At 44.4% G+C, this 15,955-nt stretch overlaps 1 protein-coding gene across 3 annotated transcripts in view; it reads right to left on the bottom strand.

Annotated features, from left to right (window-relative positions):
- LOC132820875 (SAM domain-containing protein SAMSN-1-like) overlaps window positions 1–15,955 on the bottom strand; it is a 111,349-nt gene that overhangs the window by 34,694 nt on the left and 60,700 nt on the right. For all 3 annotated transcript variants that reach the window (XM_060833234.1, XM_060833235.1, XM_060833236.1), the window contains exon 2: window positions 767–847. In XM_060833234.1, the coding sequence (XP_060689217.1) occupies window positions 767–847 (81 nt within the window). The remainder of the gene's footprint in view (window positions 1–766; window positions 848–15,955) is intronic.

Raw genomic sequence — 15,955 nt, 5'->3', positions numbered from 1 at the left:
CCAGGTTCAATTCCTGCCTCAGGCAACTGTCTGTGTGGAGTTTGCACGTTCTCCCCATGTCTGCGTGGGTTTCCTTCGGGTGCTCTGGTTTCCTCCCACAGTCCAAAGATGTGCAGGTCAGGTGAATTGGCCACGCTAAATTGCCCATAGTGTTTGGTGCATTAGTCAGGGGTAAATGTAGGGGAATGGGTTGGATGGGTTACTTTTCGGAGGGTTGGTGTGGACTTGTTGGGCTGAAGGGCCTGTTTCCACACTGTAGGGAATCTAATCTAGACAGTCAGGGAGAGATGAATACACACCATAGAGAAAGTGAGAAAAAAGTGGAAGAGGATGTAATATGTCTGTGGAGACTGTAGAGAGGTATCTGTATTCAATAAGTTGCAGGGACTGAAAGGGTGTAAAAGTGGAACACTTAAAAATGTATAATTTAGTTAAGCAGAGATGAGGATGACCTTGAATGATTAAACAAGACAGATGACATCTCGAAAACACCTGTCCACAAAAACACTACAGCAAAACTCCCAACCACTCGCCGCTGCTGGCAAAATACCAGAGACAGGAGAGGACGCTCAAGATATCCATTAATCTGATACCAAAAGGCCTGATTTGGCCTTAAAACGGGTGGCTGCTCGGTGCCTTTCCCCAGAGTGTTGCCGGTAACATCCTTAGGTGAGAAGGATAGGTCAGTGGGTGAACGTCATTCTGTTAGCACGGAGGTCAGAACCCATTCACTCTTGGTCCTTGACCGAACAACAAGAACACGTACACTGTCGTCAGGCTTCTCTTCTGGCTTGGACGTGTGTGGATGATGTCTGAATCGGTCAAAGTTCCCAAAGCTGCTGGTGCGCTGTAATAGACAAGAGAAACAATACAAATTAGTCATAATCATCCACACAGAGTCATGGAGTTATACAGCACGTATGGTGGACCAAGCAATGGACAGTTAACAGTGTGTACCCAAACCTTATTCTTTTTTGACATTTCTCTGTAATAATCTGCTTCCCTTTCAGATCAGTAGATGATAACTCAGCCCAGGGAACAGCTCCACAAACACTGGTCACTCTCTGGTCACCTCACCTCACTTTCCTTATCTCCAGTTTAAATTAAAACACTGGTTAAAATCAGGACAGGAACATAGGAATAAGAGAAGGCCATTCAGTCCCATCAGCCTGCCCTGTCATTCTACATCATGGCTGATCCATCTACCTTAACGCCATTTTCCTGTTATCCCCGTATCTCTTGATATATCAAGAAATCTTTCGATTTCCATATTGAACGCCCTCAATGACTAAGGTTCTATAGCTCTTAGAAGTAGAGCATTCCCAGACCCTCTGAATGAAGAAACTCCTTCTCATCTCAGTCTTAAATGGCTTGCCCTTTATTTAGTGACTGTGCTTTCCTGGTTGTAGGTACCTGAGCCAAAGGAAACATCCTTTCTGCTTCTGCCATGTTCAGCCCTGGAAAAATGTTGTATGTTTCAATGAGATCACCTCTCACACTTGAAAACTCTACAGAAGACAGACACAATCTCCTCAATCGTTCTTCAAAGGACAATCCTGGGTCTCATTGTGTACAGTTCATAGGAAGTGGCAGGATGGGTGGAGAGAGCAGTAAGGAAAGCAGACAGTGTTCTTGGCTTTATTGATGGGGATTTAGAGTATAAGAGCAAGGAGATGAGGCTGCACATGTACAGGAGACTTGTTAGATCTCAGCTGCAGTAACGTGTACTGCTGGGAGCCCCACATTACATGAACCATGTGAATACATTAGATAGAGTGCCAAAGCGACTTTCTAGAATGGCTCCAGGAATGAGAATGTTCAGTGATGAGGATAGGTTGAAGAACCTGGGACTCTTCTACCTGGAGAGAAAAAAAGCGGAAAAGAGATTTGAGAGAGGTTTTCAAAATCGTAAGCAGGGTTTCACGGAGTAGATGGGGGAAACTGCTCCCATTCATAAAAAAGAATGAGCTGGTATAGATTTACATTAATGTGGACACAAAGTAAGTGTGATGTGGTCAAAAACTTACATCCCACAAGTAGTTAGTGTCTGGAATGCACTGTCTGAAAACGTGGTGAATGCAGGTTTACATGAGGCATTGAAGAGAGGCATTGGATGGTAATTTGGATAGAAATGGTGTGCAGGGAAAAAGCATGAGATTAGTGCTGGGGATTTGAACTTGTTCTGGTAAGGGAGTGAATAGCCTCCCTCTTTACCGTAATAGTTCTGTGATAGAGCCATCCAGGGATTCAATCTGGTGACTCTCTCATGCATTTCTTCTCTGGCAAGTATATACTTCCTCAGAGTAGGCAACTAAATCTCCAGGTGTGGTCTCACCAAGAGCCTACACTGCTGTACTCAGATCCCCTTGCAGTAAAAACTAACATACCATTTGCCTTCATGTTGCACAAACATTCTACCTTTTATTGACTAGAGAACACAGCACACCCAGGTTCTTCGGGACATCAACACTTCTTGACCTCTCGTCATCTGAGCCCAGATTTCCGTGAGTCCGCGCTGATGCAAAAATGCCAAAATTTGTCTGAAATTACAAATCCTGTCTCTGAATCTGGTGGGAGGGGCATGGTTTTTGGAGGCAGGTGGCCATTTAAATGATCCAATGTCTTTACTGTAACGCGATGTTGGAGTAAGTGGTGTTTGGAAGCCAATTTGTGGAGATCAGATCAGGTAAGAGCAGGACTGTTCTCAATGGATTTTTTTTTACCAACAGCCAGAGAGCTGGGGTCTCCCCGTGAATGTGGTGCCAGGATTGGGGTCAAAGGTCCTTTGGTTGGGGATTCACGTTCCGTTTCGCACAGTTGGCTGCAGTGGTGATTGTACACAAAATCTAAAATCTATCATAAGCCGCTTGAGCTTGCCCAACTCATCGAGTCCTGTCAACACATGTCAGTAAGATTTGTCAACAAGTGTCTAGAAATCTCAAAAGATTGATCAGAATTGATCAGAAACTGAACCGGACTCGCTGTATAAATACATATAAGAGCAGGTCAGAGGCTAGGAATCCTGCAGTGAGTAACTCACCTCCTGACTCCTCAAAGCTTGTGCACCACATTTCAGTCAGGAGTGTGATGGAACACTCATCTCTTGCCTTGGTGGGTGCACCTCCAACAACACTCAAAGCTCAACACATCCCAAGACAAAGCAGCTTCAACAAAACCTGACTGAAAATCTAAATGCGCATTATTCTTCGAATTCCCTTGATTGGTTTCATTAATAACATCCTCAAAAAAGATCCAAGACTGTCAAACACAATTTCCCAATCACAAATCCATGCCGACTAGAGTCTTAGAGTCATAGAGTTTACAACATGGAAACAAACCCTTTGATCCAACTCGTCCATGCCGACCAGATATCATACATTAATCTAGTCCCATTTGCAGCATTTGGCCCATATCCCTCTAAACCTTTCCTATTCATATACCCATCCAAATGCCTATTAAATATTGTGTTGTACCAGCTTCCCCCACTTCCTCTGGCAGCTCATTCTATACACACACCACCCTCTGTGTGAAAAAGCTGCCTTGAAATCCTTTTTAAATCTTTCCCCTCTCACTCTAAACCTATGCCCTCTAGTTTTGGACTCCCCCACCCCAAGGAAAATACCTTGTCTATTTACCCAATCCGTGTCCCTCATGATTTAAAAAACCTCTGTAAGGTCACCCCTCAGCCAGGGAAAACAACCTCTCAGCCTCTCCCGATACCTCAAACCCTCCAACCCTGGCAACATCCTTGTCAATCTTTTCTGAACCATTTCAAGTTTAACAACATCCTTCCTACAGCAGGGAGACCAGAATTGCAGGCACTGATACAAAAGTGGCTTCACCAACATCCTGGACAGCCTCAACATGACCTCCTAACTCCTGTACTCAATGTTCTGTCCAATAAAGGAAAGCATACCAAATATCTTCTTCAGTATCTTATCTATCTGGGACTCCACTTTTAAGGAGCTGTGAACCTGCACTCCGAGGTGTCAACAACACTCCCCAGGACCTTACCATTAAGTGTGTAACACCTACCCTGATTTGCCTTTCCAAAATGCAGCACCTCACGTTTATCAAAATTAAACTCCATTTGTCACTCCTCAACTCATCGGACCGTCTGATCAACACAGTCTTCTTACTGGGGTCGAGTTTCCTTCACAGTTTCACTCTCCTCATAAGGTGACCGGGATTTGTCAACTTTCAATCCCAATACTTTATCTCTTACCAATTTTTTCACTAATGCCCTTTCCTTTCAGTTCCCCATTCTTATGAGTGTGGTGGCTTTCTCATATTTCTCACAAATTTCTTGTATCTTTCACCACGCCTAAAAAAAAGTTTCATTTATCTGCTGTTTCCCTTACCTCCCATGATAAATTATCGTGTCACTGGAAACGAACCACATGGGTTTTCAGTATTCACTTGCTGTACATGAAATGTCCTGAAGGGGGCTGTATAAATGAGATTGCCCTTTCTTTCTCAGTCAGTGAGCACCATAAGGCTATTCCACTGAAGTAGACCTCACTAATAACCCAGACATTTTCACGAGATGTGAGACTTACTCTGACCCCTCAGATGTAAGTGCATTGTACTATTGGTGGGTGGTTTGGGGTGCTCTAAGTATTCGTGTTCTCTTTAGAGTCCTGGTCTATGCTCATCACTCAGCATTGTGACAAAAGGTATTTGATTTATACATGCATATTAATAGCATTTTTGGAGAGTAGGTTTTAAAATAGTGGCATATGGGCTTGAATACTTCTCCAAAAAAAACCAAGTTCAAACAATCTTCCCAGAACAGTACAAAATCAAGGATGTGTTAAAGAGCAGGGAGACATGGTGAGTGTAAATAAACATTTGCTCTTACTGAGTGGGCTATAGCAATTAGAGTGAACATTTAAACTTGTTTATAGTTCAGGATAATCAAAGATTAATTTTTTTTGCCTAAACGACTAGAAATTAAAACCTTTTTGGGCAATTTGATCTGCTGGGATCAGAAACAAATACTCATCCAAAAGAGGAGAGTACATTTCAGGGAAAGTGCAGTAACCTCCGTAGAAATGTTGTCCTTTAAAGAAATTTTCCAAACAGGAAAATTAAAGTTAATAAGCTCTCCATTTTGTGAGCATTTAGGTCAGAAGACTTCATAGTTCTGGAACAAGTTGGTTAAATCAAACTTAAATATTTGATACAGAGAGATAATTTCTCTGGATTTTAATCTCTGTAATGGATAATGTCAGGAAATGGGATGAGAGTTTGTTTCTCTGTAAGTATCAAGGTCTTTCAAACTGTGCTCTATATTTAGACAGCTCGGTTTGTTGTTTTTTAATGGAGTAAATTTATTTTCTGCTGTTAAAGAAGCTCTGCATCTTTGTGTGGCTCTGTAACAGGAAGAAACCATCCACATTAACTAAAACAGAAAGAACTGAACTATCAAACTAGGTTTCATTCTGATATCTGACTTGTCCAGTAGCGACATCGGCTGGAATTGTAACAGCATCAATAAACAGACAATTAAGTCATCACCGCGTGGTGTTGGTGGGATCTTGCTCTGTGTCATTGCCTGTGTGTTTTCTACTTTGCAATAGATGAAGAATTGAATCAATTTCTTTCGAACGAGGTTTAATTCACTCCATACCCACCCAAGTTTAAGAACCATTTCATTCATGTTACAACTTAAACATTGGCTAAGTTAATTCCACTTCACCACCACTGTTAGCAATTAGTCAGATGGAATCATTGAGCTAGGCAATGGGGTAGTGTTCATGGCTCTGGGCTGGTAATCCTGAGTGCCAGGTTAATATTCTGGAAACATGCCTGAATCTCATTGGGGCAGGTGGTGAATATTAAATTCAATACTAAAATAAATATAGCATTTAACGAAAAAGTTAGTTGCTTGCAAGCACGTAACTACGAGAGGTGTTCTAAGAACCCATCTGATTCACCGATGGCCCTAAAGGAAGCAAATCTACCATCCTTACCCGTCTGGACTACATGTAACTCCAGAACCATGGTGATGGTTGAGAGCTGTCTGGGCAGATAGGACTGACCTACCAGCAGCATCCACATCTTGGAAAGGAATAAAAAATATCTGCTTCCTCACTATCAATGCCATGTTGCTCCTGAGATATTAATGAACAGTATCAGCATCAAACACTCCCAGGACAGGGACAGCATGGGGTTAGATACAGAGTAAAGCTCTCCCTACACCGTCCCTATCGAACCCTTGCAATTACAGCTTTATGCTATTTAAATTAAGAAGATTAAAAACTGTTAGAGGCGGCTGATATAACATCCTTTCACAGTGACCTACAAAACACAGAAACGCTATCATCTGCCGGTAGGTTCATTCCCCAGAGGATGAGGTTTGGTGTTTATCTCTGTGTTTTTATCTGTGTTTGATATGAACCGATGAAGAGATATAGTGTCTCCTTGCCTGCTCACAACAAGGAGCCAGTTTGGTTTCTCAGAGTCTCAGCAGACAGTACTCAAGACCTGGCAGGAGAAGGAACATTGTCCAGCCTGAAACTGGGTTATGTTGGTGATGTCAATGGGCATCTTTTGGAAAACTGGGCAAGTGGACAACCACCTGCTCATGCTGAGATCAGAGGATTGGATTGGCTGGCATTGAGTTTAAAGAGTTGACTGGTTAGCTAGTTAATGGCGACTTGAGGGCCCCACCCAAGGCATTGATTGACTGAGCTGATGTTTCCCGTTGCTGGTAAATTACCAGCAGTGTAGGTAGACAACAGGCACTGTCCCCATCCAACCAGACGTCTCCCAGAAAGGCTGTAAAACTGCACCATTGACTGCCTTCTCCCCACCCCAAGATGCAACATCATTCTTTGATCTTCTCTTTATAGAATGTTCCTTCCCTGACTCATGCAGTCATGCTGTGGTTCCATGAGTCAAGCTCTAAGCCTGGAGGTCTAACCCCAGATACATCAGCCCAGGCCAACACTCTCAGTGCAGTCCGGAGGGAGTGCTGTTTCATCGGAGAGTACTCAGTTCAGCTCAGATGTTACATCAAGATCCCAGTTTCATCACAGAATCCCTCCAGTGTGGAAGCAGACCATTCAGCCCATTGAGTCCATGCTGACCTTTCAAGAGCGGTGGCTCAGTGGTTAGCACTGCTGCCTCACAGCATCAGGGTCCCAGGTTCAATTCCAGCCTCGGGTGACTGTCTGTGTGGAATTTGCACATTCTCCCTGCGTCTGTGTGGGTTTCATCTGGGTGCTCCGGTTTCCTCCCACAATCCAAAGATGTGCAGGTCAGGGTGAATTGGCCATGGTAAATTGCCCATAGTGTTAGGTGCATTAGTCAGAGGGAAATGGGTCTGGGTGGATTACTCTTCAGACAGTCAGTGTGGACTTGTAGGGCTGAAGGGCCTGTTTCCACACTGTAGGGAATCTAATCTAACCTAATCACCCTAACCCTGTCCCTGTAACCCTGCATTCCCCATGGCTAACACATCTAGCCTAGACATCCCCCGGCACTGTGGGTAATTTACTATGGCCAATTCACCTGACCTGCACATCTTTGGACAGTGGGAGGAAACCGGAGCACCCGGAGGAAACCCACACAGACACAGGGAAAATCTGAAAACTCCACAGAGGGTGGAATTGAACCCAGATCCCTAGGACTGTGAGGCTGCAATGCTGACCACTGAGCCACCGTGCTGGTCCTTTCCCTCTCAGGTGGATAGTTTTAGAGTTTATATGTAGATTTCAGTGCCACATGTACTCGAGTACAGAATATATTTACAGGTCCCACAAGGTGAAAAACAAACACAGGGGTTCTCCAACATGTATTCCTCAGCAGACCTCACACACACCATTTACAGAATCATTTTCTCATTGGTGCTTGTGGGAGCTTGCTCTGTACAAACTGGGCTAACGAACTGGCTTTCTGGCATTAGAACAGTGACTGCACTTTAAAACTCTTCATTGACCATAAAGCGTTTGGAATCTCCTCCGGTCATGTAAGGTGCTATGGCAATGCAAGTCTTGCTTTTTGTCAAGAAGCACTTGTGACATAAGTACCTTCCCGAACCTTTATCCCATTTCTATCTCGACTGAATGACTCAATTCTCAATTCTTTTCACTAATCTATCTCAAGGAGAAAAATATTTCTTCTCATTTGAGAAACTCTTGTTGAAGCAAGTCACCAAAAAGTTATTTTAATAAGTTTCACATTTCACTTCCATTTTTTAAAAAAAAGGTCAGTGCTGAGGTTTATCCTCACTTTTCCAGGAATATACCAGTTTCGTCTGAAACTTCTACTTTTCAGTTTTCAATTTTTTTCTTCACAAAGTCCTTCCTCTCTGGTTAACTTGTTTGTTGAACATGTGAAGACCCAAAGCCAAGAAGAGTCTAGGTTCACTTTACAACCTTTTGTGCTCAATACTGAGTCCAACCCCTTCAGATTGTGAACCCCTTCCTTGTCGTTATTTCAGCTTTCTGTGTGACATTCTCTGTCAGCATTGTCCTCCCTCCCCTCCCCCCACTCCAATGGGACTGTCTGCTCTTTCCACTCACGTTCTCACATTCAGATCACTTAATCTGCACGATCAACATCCTTTCTCCCCCATCATCCCACCTTCCTCCCTACCAATATTGCATAAAGGCCACCCCACCCACACCCCCCACCACCACTCTTCCCGCCAGCTCTGACGAAGAGTCACCCAAACTCGAAACATTGGCTTGCTGTCTCTCCATGGATGCTGCCTGACCCACTGTGATCTCCAGCATTTCTTGTTTCCAAGACTCTACATGTACTTGACCACGTTTGGTGTGTTGGTTGAGTTCAGGGACACTGTGATTGACATTGAGTGGAGTGGACGGGGTGCTGGAATGAGAGTGAAATTTGGATGGGGGAAGGTACAGGTCCTGACGTCCACCCAGAGTTTGTGTTCCAGTGAAAATGGGGTTGCCTTCAGCTGAATTTCCTCACAGTCAAGGGATTGCTGCAATGGATTGTCTGGGCTGCCATACAAAGGTTGGCCACCTGAGGGCAGTATTGGAGGTCGATTACATCCCACTGAGGCTTACACAGTGACAGAATTAGATTAGATTAGATTACTTACAGTGTGGAAACAGGCCCTTCGGCCCAACAAGTCTACACCGACCCGCCGAAGCGCAACCCACCCATACCCCTTACCTAACACTACGGGCAATTTAGCATGGCCAATTCACCTGACCCGCACATCTTTGGACTGTGGGAGGAAACCGGAGCACCCGGAGGAAACCCACGCAGACACGGGGAGAACGTGCAAACTCCACACAGTCAGTCGCCTGAGTCGGGAATTGAACCCAGGTCCCTGGCGCTGTGAGGCAGCAGTGCTAACCACTGTGCCACCGTGCCGCCCCAGAACTAACAACAAATTTTACAAACAGTTAGGAAGGCACGTTAACCTGAATTGCAAGTGTGCTTTGAGTTCAGGAGCACGGCCGTCTTACTGCAGCAGTACTGGGTGGAGATACTGCTCCTTTGCTGCCTCACAGCGCCAGAGACCCGGGTTCATTTCCCGACTCAGGCGACTGACTGTGTGGAGTTTGCACGTTCTCCCCGTGTCTGCGTGGGTTTCCTCCGGGTGCTCCGGTTTCCTCCCACAGTCCAAAGATGTGCGGGTCAGGTGAATTGGCCATGCTAAATTGCCCGTAGTGTTAGGTAAGGGGTAAATGTAGGGGTATGGGTGGGTTGTGCTTCGGTGGGTCGGTGTGGACTTGTTGGGCCGAAGGGCCTGTTTCCACACTGTAAGTAATCTAATCTAATCTAATCTAATCTAATCTAATCTAACACCAGGGGGCCATAAATACTAGTTGGCCACTAAAACCTTTAATAAGGAACGCAGGAAGAATTTCTTTACACAAGAAGGTAGTATCAAACTGCAACTCAGCATTTCAGAATTATGTGAGGGGTGATGGGTAGAACATCTTCACTATAACTGGGCTGATGCGCCAAAGAAATGAAGCAGTTCTAACCATCCTGTCTTAGCAATTCTCCACTCTGACTACCTCCAAACCCATCTCCATCCTGTACCTGTCACTCAGAGTCGAAACATATGAGCAGGGGCTCCTATGAAAGAGGACGGTCTGTCTGACATGTTACCGGCGTTGCAGAGTTTGAGCTGTAGGGAGAGGTTGAAAAGGCTGGGGCTGTTTTCCCTGGAGCGTTGGAGGCTGAGGGATGACCTTATAGAGGTTTATAAAATCATGACAGACATGGATAGGGGAAATAGACAAAGTGGAAGAAAGTGAGGACTGCAAACGCTGGAGATCAGCATTAAAAGGTGCGGTGTTGGAAATGCATTAGAGAGGTATGCGCCAAATTAACGTAAATACCTGGTCGGCATGGACAAGATAGACAGAAGGGTCTGCTTCCGTGCTATACATCTATATGACTCTAAACAGCTCAATTCCACCTTCCCAAAATGCCAATGAAATCCGGCCCTGGGTATTTAACTACCATTAAGGGCAATAGATATGGAGCAGGAGGCATGAGGAGACGAGAAGATTGTCAGCTACAGAGACTTCATGGCGAGGTGGAGGGTTAAGGGGGGGGGGAATTGGCATAAACAATAGGATCAACTAGGAGAAAGTGAGGACTGCAGATGCTGGAGACCCGAGTTGAAAAATGTGGTGCTGGAAAAGCGCAGCAGGTCAGGCAGCATCCGAGGAGCAGGAGAATCGACGTTTCAGGCATAAGCTCTTCTTCAGGAATGCCCGAAACGTCGATTCTCCTGCTCCTCGGATGCTGCCTGGCCTGCTGTGTTTTTCCAGCACCACACTTTTCAGTATAAACGATAGGATCCCAGGCTATCAGCCGAATCAGAAGCAAGTCATCTTCACTTTCGTGGGACTGACCCCAAAGATGAAGAAATTGGTAATTTAGGGAAAGTGCTGTGTGATTGGTGGGAGCACCTTTCTGACATTGACAGTTCCAACCTGTAATCCATTTAGTAAAATCACCAGAGGCAAAGTGATCAAATTACTCTCCAGAGCCAAGTGCTTGGCTGGACATTACCATCTTTCAGCTGGAGACCGGAACCAGAGAAATGGAAACAGCGAAACAAATAACCCTCTGAAAAAGGTGACTCAATCATTCTTCAAGCTTCTAATTTTTATGGCCCACTTTGCAGATAGTGGATGTTGTAATGGGACTTCATTATACAGCCAAATGGTGCTAGCTCAGACGAGGTAATCCCTGGTAGAGAACAGGATGTCCAGTCTCTCCAACACTTCAATTCTCTTTCTTTCCCTTAAATACCCTTTTCTGTTGCTGTTGGAACAAAGCTGGTTGGCTGCTCTGTGCATTCCTGGGTGTGTCTGCCTGAACGACAAACTGAAATCTCGAGTTCAAGTGGGAGTTGAGCCCTGACTCAGAAACAAGAGCAGCGACCCAAGAAAATTCACAGAATTCCTGGACAATGCATTGTGAAACCTGGAAAAACATGCAAAACAAGGCAGAGTGAAACCTGGAAATTCTAATCTTTCCAGATAGTTGCTTACAACAACTATTGTAATATTCCTTTATTTCTTGTGTTTTTATAATTTATTAAAATAGTCCTGGTCAACCTGTTATGTTATTAAATCAGAAAGGATGCAGAAAAGAGACAGGAGGGTTTGAGTTATAAGGAGATGCTGGGACTTTTTTCCCCGAAGGGTAGAGGTTGAGGGGTGACCTTACAGCGGTTTATAAAATCATGAGGGGCATACATAAGGTGAATAACCAAGGATTTTTCCCAGGGGTGGGGGAGTCCAAAATTAGAGGACATAGGTTTAAGGCGCAAGATTTAAAGGTGACCCAAGGGGCAGCTTTTTCACACTGAGGGTGATGTGTATATGGTACAAACTGACACAGGAAATGGTAGAGGAGGTCCACTTACAATATGTAAAATGATACATGGTTAGGAAAGGTTTAGGAAGACATGGGCCAAATGCAGGTAAATGGAACTAGTTCAGTGTAGGAAACTTGTCGGCATGGAAGAGTTGGGCCGAAGGGTCTGTTTCTGTGCTGTGTGACTGTATGATGTCTCTCTGACTCGGATGTCCTATGAATTGACAGATGCTGCAGTGAACGGTGGCAAGTGACCAATGAACAAACCTGGATTTTGGGGACTGGAGTTAGTTTAATTCTTAAAGTTGCCTTTTCTCCACCTCTAACCACACAAAGACAGGAACAATCTGACAATCTCTGGATTAACCTGATATTGTGTCCGAAACTATCCCTGTCAAATCATGAGGGACACTTTGTGGTATAATTGGCAGTTTGGTCCTGCTCAAACTTCTTGATGGTTCAGAAAGGTCCCTCACCTCACAGCTGTTAAATCTGAAATCAGGACACCCAGACCCATTAGTACATATTGCCTGAGACAAATGGGGGGAAAAAAAACTTACATTTTGAAAGCACCTTTCTCATCCTTGGGGGATTCCAAAGTGACTCGCAGCCAACGAAGAATTTCAATAATGGAGTCACTGCTGCAAATGTAGGAAATGCGGCAACCAATCTGCACACAGCTAGCTCCCAAAAATAGCCATCAGAGTTAGCTTGGGCTTTCTTATGCTGTTTACATTTCAATAAGTTTGGATAGTGCCTACCTCCACTGACAATAAGCATAACAACTTACACTTGTAAGGTGCCTCTCATGTTGTAAAACATCTCACAGCATCTTGCAGCAGTGTAATCAGAAATAATGATTTCCGCTGAAAACACTGTATTTTTTGAAAAATCCATTCTCCTGGTGAGGGTGTTCCTGGCTAGGCTAGCGAGTGTTTCCCATCCCTCATTGTCATGGAGAAGGGATAATGAGCTAGGTTCTTAAACCTTGGTGGAGAGATGCCCACCATTCTGCACAGGAGTGTGTTCCAAAGAATAATCATACTGGGACTTGAAATGTTAGCCGTGTTTCCCTATCCTTGAGGAGAAAGTAAGGACTGCAGATGCTGGAGATCAGAGCTGAAAATCTATTGCTGGAAATGCGCAGCAGGTCAGGCAGCATCCAAGGAACAGGAGATTCAATGTTTCGGGCATAAGCCCTTCTTCAGGAATCCTGAAGAAGGGCTTATGCCCGAAACATCGAATCCCCTGTTCCTTGGATGCTGCCTGACCTGCTGCGCTTTTCCAGCAACACATTTTCAGCTCGTGTTTCCCTATCTACAAATGCAGCCAGACCTGTTAAGTTTCTCTAACATTTTCTTTGTTCAAGTTCAGGAACTTACTGGATTGTGACGCCTGCCAGAGTTGAACAAAGTCACCATCGAAATGCATCACCTTTGAGGCCACTAAGGACTGTAGCGAGTGAAGATGCATACAAGAACGCTTTGTCCTTCGGACCCCAGCATTGAATCAGTGATGACTGCATTTAGACTTGAGATTTTCTTGTTAAAAATCAAGTCATCTTCGTCTCATCTAAAATGTACTCAGAAACACTCCATAAACAGAGAGGAGTACCAGGCAGGAGGAGCTGACTCATCCCTGTTCATCATTTAACCACCAGTTCAGTTTCCTTATGTCACCACTGAGCTCTTGCTATTGAATTACATTCAGCCACAGTACTTCTAGAAAGTAGCAAGACATTAAGGGGACCGTGTTCTACATGCATCCTCTAGGAGCCTGAAATATAAAAAAACATACATCCAGGGACTCCTGAAATACAGGCACCAATACCAAATCCCTGTAAATACAGGCAGACTTCCAGAGACTCTTGCAAATAGAGACTCACACACTTGGGTCAGCCCTTCAAATACAGACACACCTCAAGAGATCCTACAATTACAGATACAATCTGCAAGACACCTGTAAGTACAGACACACTCCATAGACCCCTGCAAATATAGACACACCCCATAGACCCCTGTAAATACAGACACAACCCATAGAACCCTGTAAATACAGACACATTCCATAGACCCCTGTAAATACAGAGACACCCCATAGACCCCTGTAAATACAGACACTCTATAGATCCCTGTAAATACATACACACCCCTTAGACCCCTGTAAATACAGACACCGCATAGACCCTGTAAATACAGACACACCCCACAGACCCTGGAAATACAGACAAACTCAATAGACCTCTGTAAATACAGACATATTCCATAGACCCCTGTAAATACAGACACACCCCATAGACCCCTGTAAATAGAGACACATTCCATATACTGCTGTAAATACAGATACACCCATTCATCCCTGTAAATACAGACACACCCCATAGACCCCTGTAAATAAAGACACACCCCATAGACCCCTGTAAAAACAGAGACATTCCATAGACCCCTGTAAATACAGACACACTCCATAGACCCTTTAAATGCAGATAAACCCCATAGACCCCTGTAAATACAGACACTCCATAGACCCCTGTAAATTCAGACACACCGCATAGACCCCTGTAAATACAGACACACCCCATAGACCCCAGTAAATACAAACACACCCCATAGACACCTGTAAATACAGACAAACCCCATAGACCCCTGTAAATACAGACACATTCCATAGACCCCTGTAAATACAGACACACTCCATAGACCACTGAAAATACAGACACTCCATAGACCCCTGTAAATTCAGACACACCGCATAGACCCCTATAAATACAGACACACCCCATAGACCCCAGTAAATACAAACACACCCCATAGACACCTGTAAATACAGACACACCCCATAGACCCCTGTAAATACAGACACATTCCATAGACCCCTGTAAATACAGACACACTCCATAGACCCCTGTAAATACAGACACACTCCATTCACCACTGTAAATACAGACACACCACATAGACCCCTGTAAATACAGACACACCCCATAGACCCCTGTAAAAACATAGACATTCCATAGACCCCTGTAAATACAGACACACTCCATAGACCCCTGTAAATAGAGACACACTCCATAGACCCCTGTAAATAGAGATACTCCCCATAGACCCCTGTAAATACAGACACAGTCCATAGACCCTTTAAATGCAGATAAACCCCATAGACCCCTGTAAATACAGACACTCCATAGACCCCTGTAAATTCAGACACACCGCATAGACCCCTGTAAATACAGAAACACCCCATAGACCCCAGTAAATACAAACACACCCCATAGACACCTGTAAATACAGACAAACCCCATAGACCCCTGTAAATACAGACACATTCCATAGACCCCTGTAAATACAGACACACTCCATAGACCCCTGTAAATACAGACACTCCATAGACCCCTGTAAATTCAGACACACCGCATAGACCCCTGTAAATACAGACACACCCCATAGACCCCTGTAAATACAGACACACTCCATAGACCCCTGTAAATACAGACACTCCATAGACCCCTGTAAATTCAGACACACCGCATAGACCCCTGTAAATACAGACACACCCCATAGACCCCAGTAAATACAAACACACCCCATAGACACCTGTAAATACAGACACACCCCATAGACCCCAGTAAATACAAACACACCCCATAGACCCCTGTAAATACAGACACACCCCATAGACCCCTGTAAATACAGACACATTCCATAGACCCCTGAAAATACAGACACACTCCATAGACCCCTGTAAATACAGACACACTCCATTCACCCCTGTAAATACAGACACACCACATAGACCCCTGTAAATACAGACACACCCCATAGACCCCTGTAAATAGAGACACACTCCATAGACCCCTGTAAATAGAGATACTCCCCATAGACCCCTGTAAATACAGACACAGTCCATAGACCCTTTAAATGCAGATAAACCCCATAGACCCCTGTAAATACAGACACTCCATAGACCCCTGTAAATTCAGACACACCGCATAGACCCCTGTAAATACAGACACACCCCATAGACCCCAGTAAATACAAACACACCCCATAGACACCTGTAAATACAGACAAACCCCATAGACCCCTGTAAATACAGACACACTCCATAGACCCCTGTAAATACA

This window comes from Hemiscyllium ocellatum, chromosome 12 (genome assembly GCF_020745735.1).
Source record: "Hemiscyllium ocellatum isolate sHemOce1 chromosome 12, sHemOce1.pat.X.cur, whole genome shotgun sequence".
Taxonomy (NCBI): domain Eukaryota; kingdom Metazoa; phylum Chordata; class Chondrichthyes; order Orectolobiformes; family Hemiscylliidae; genus Hemiscyllium; species Hemiscyllium ocellatum.
This window is presented reverse-complemented; position numbering and strand designations above follow the sequence as displayed.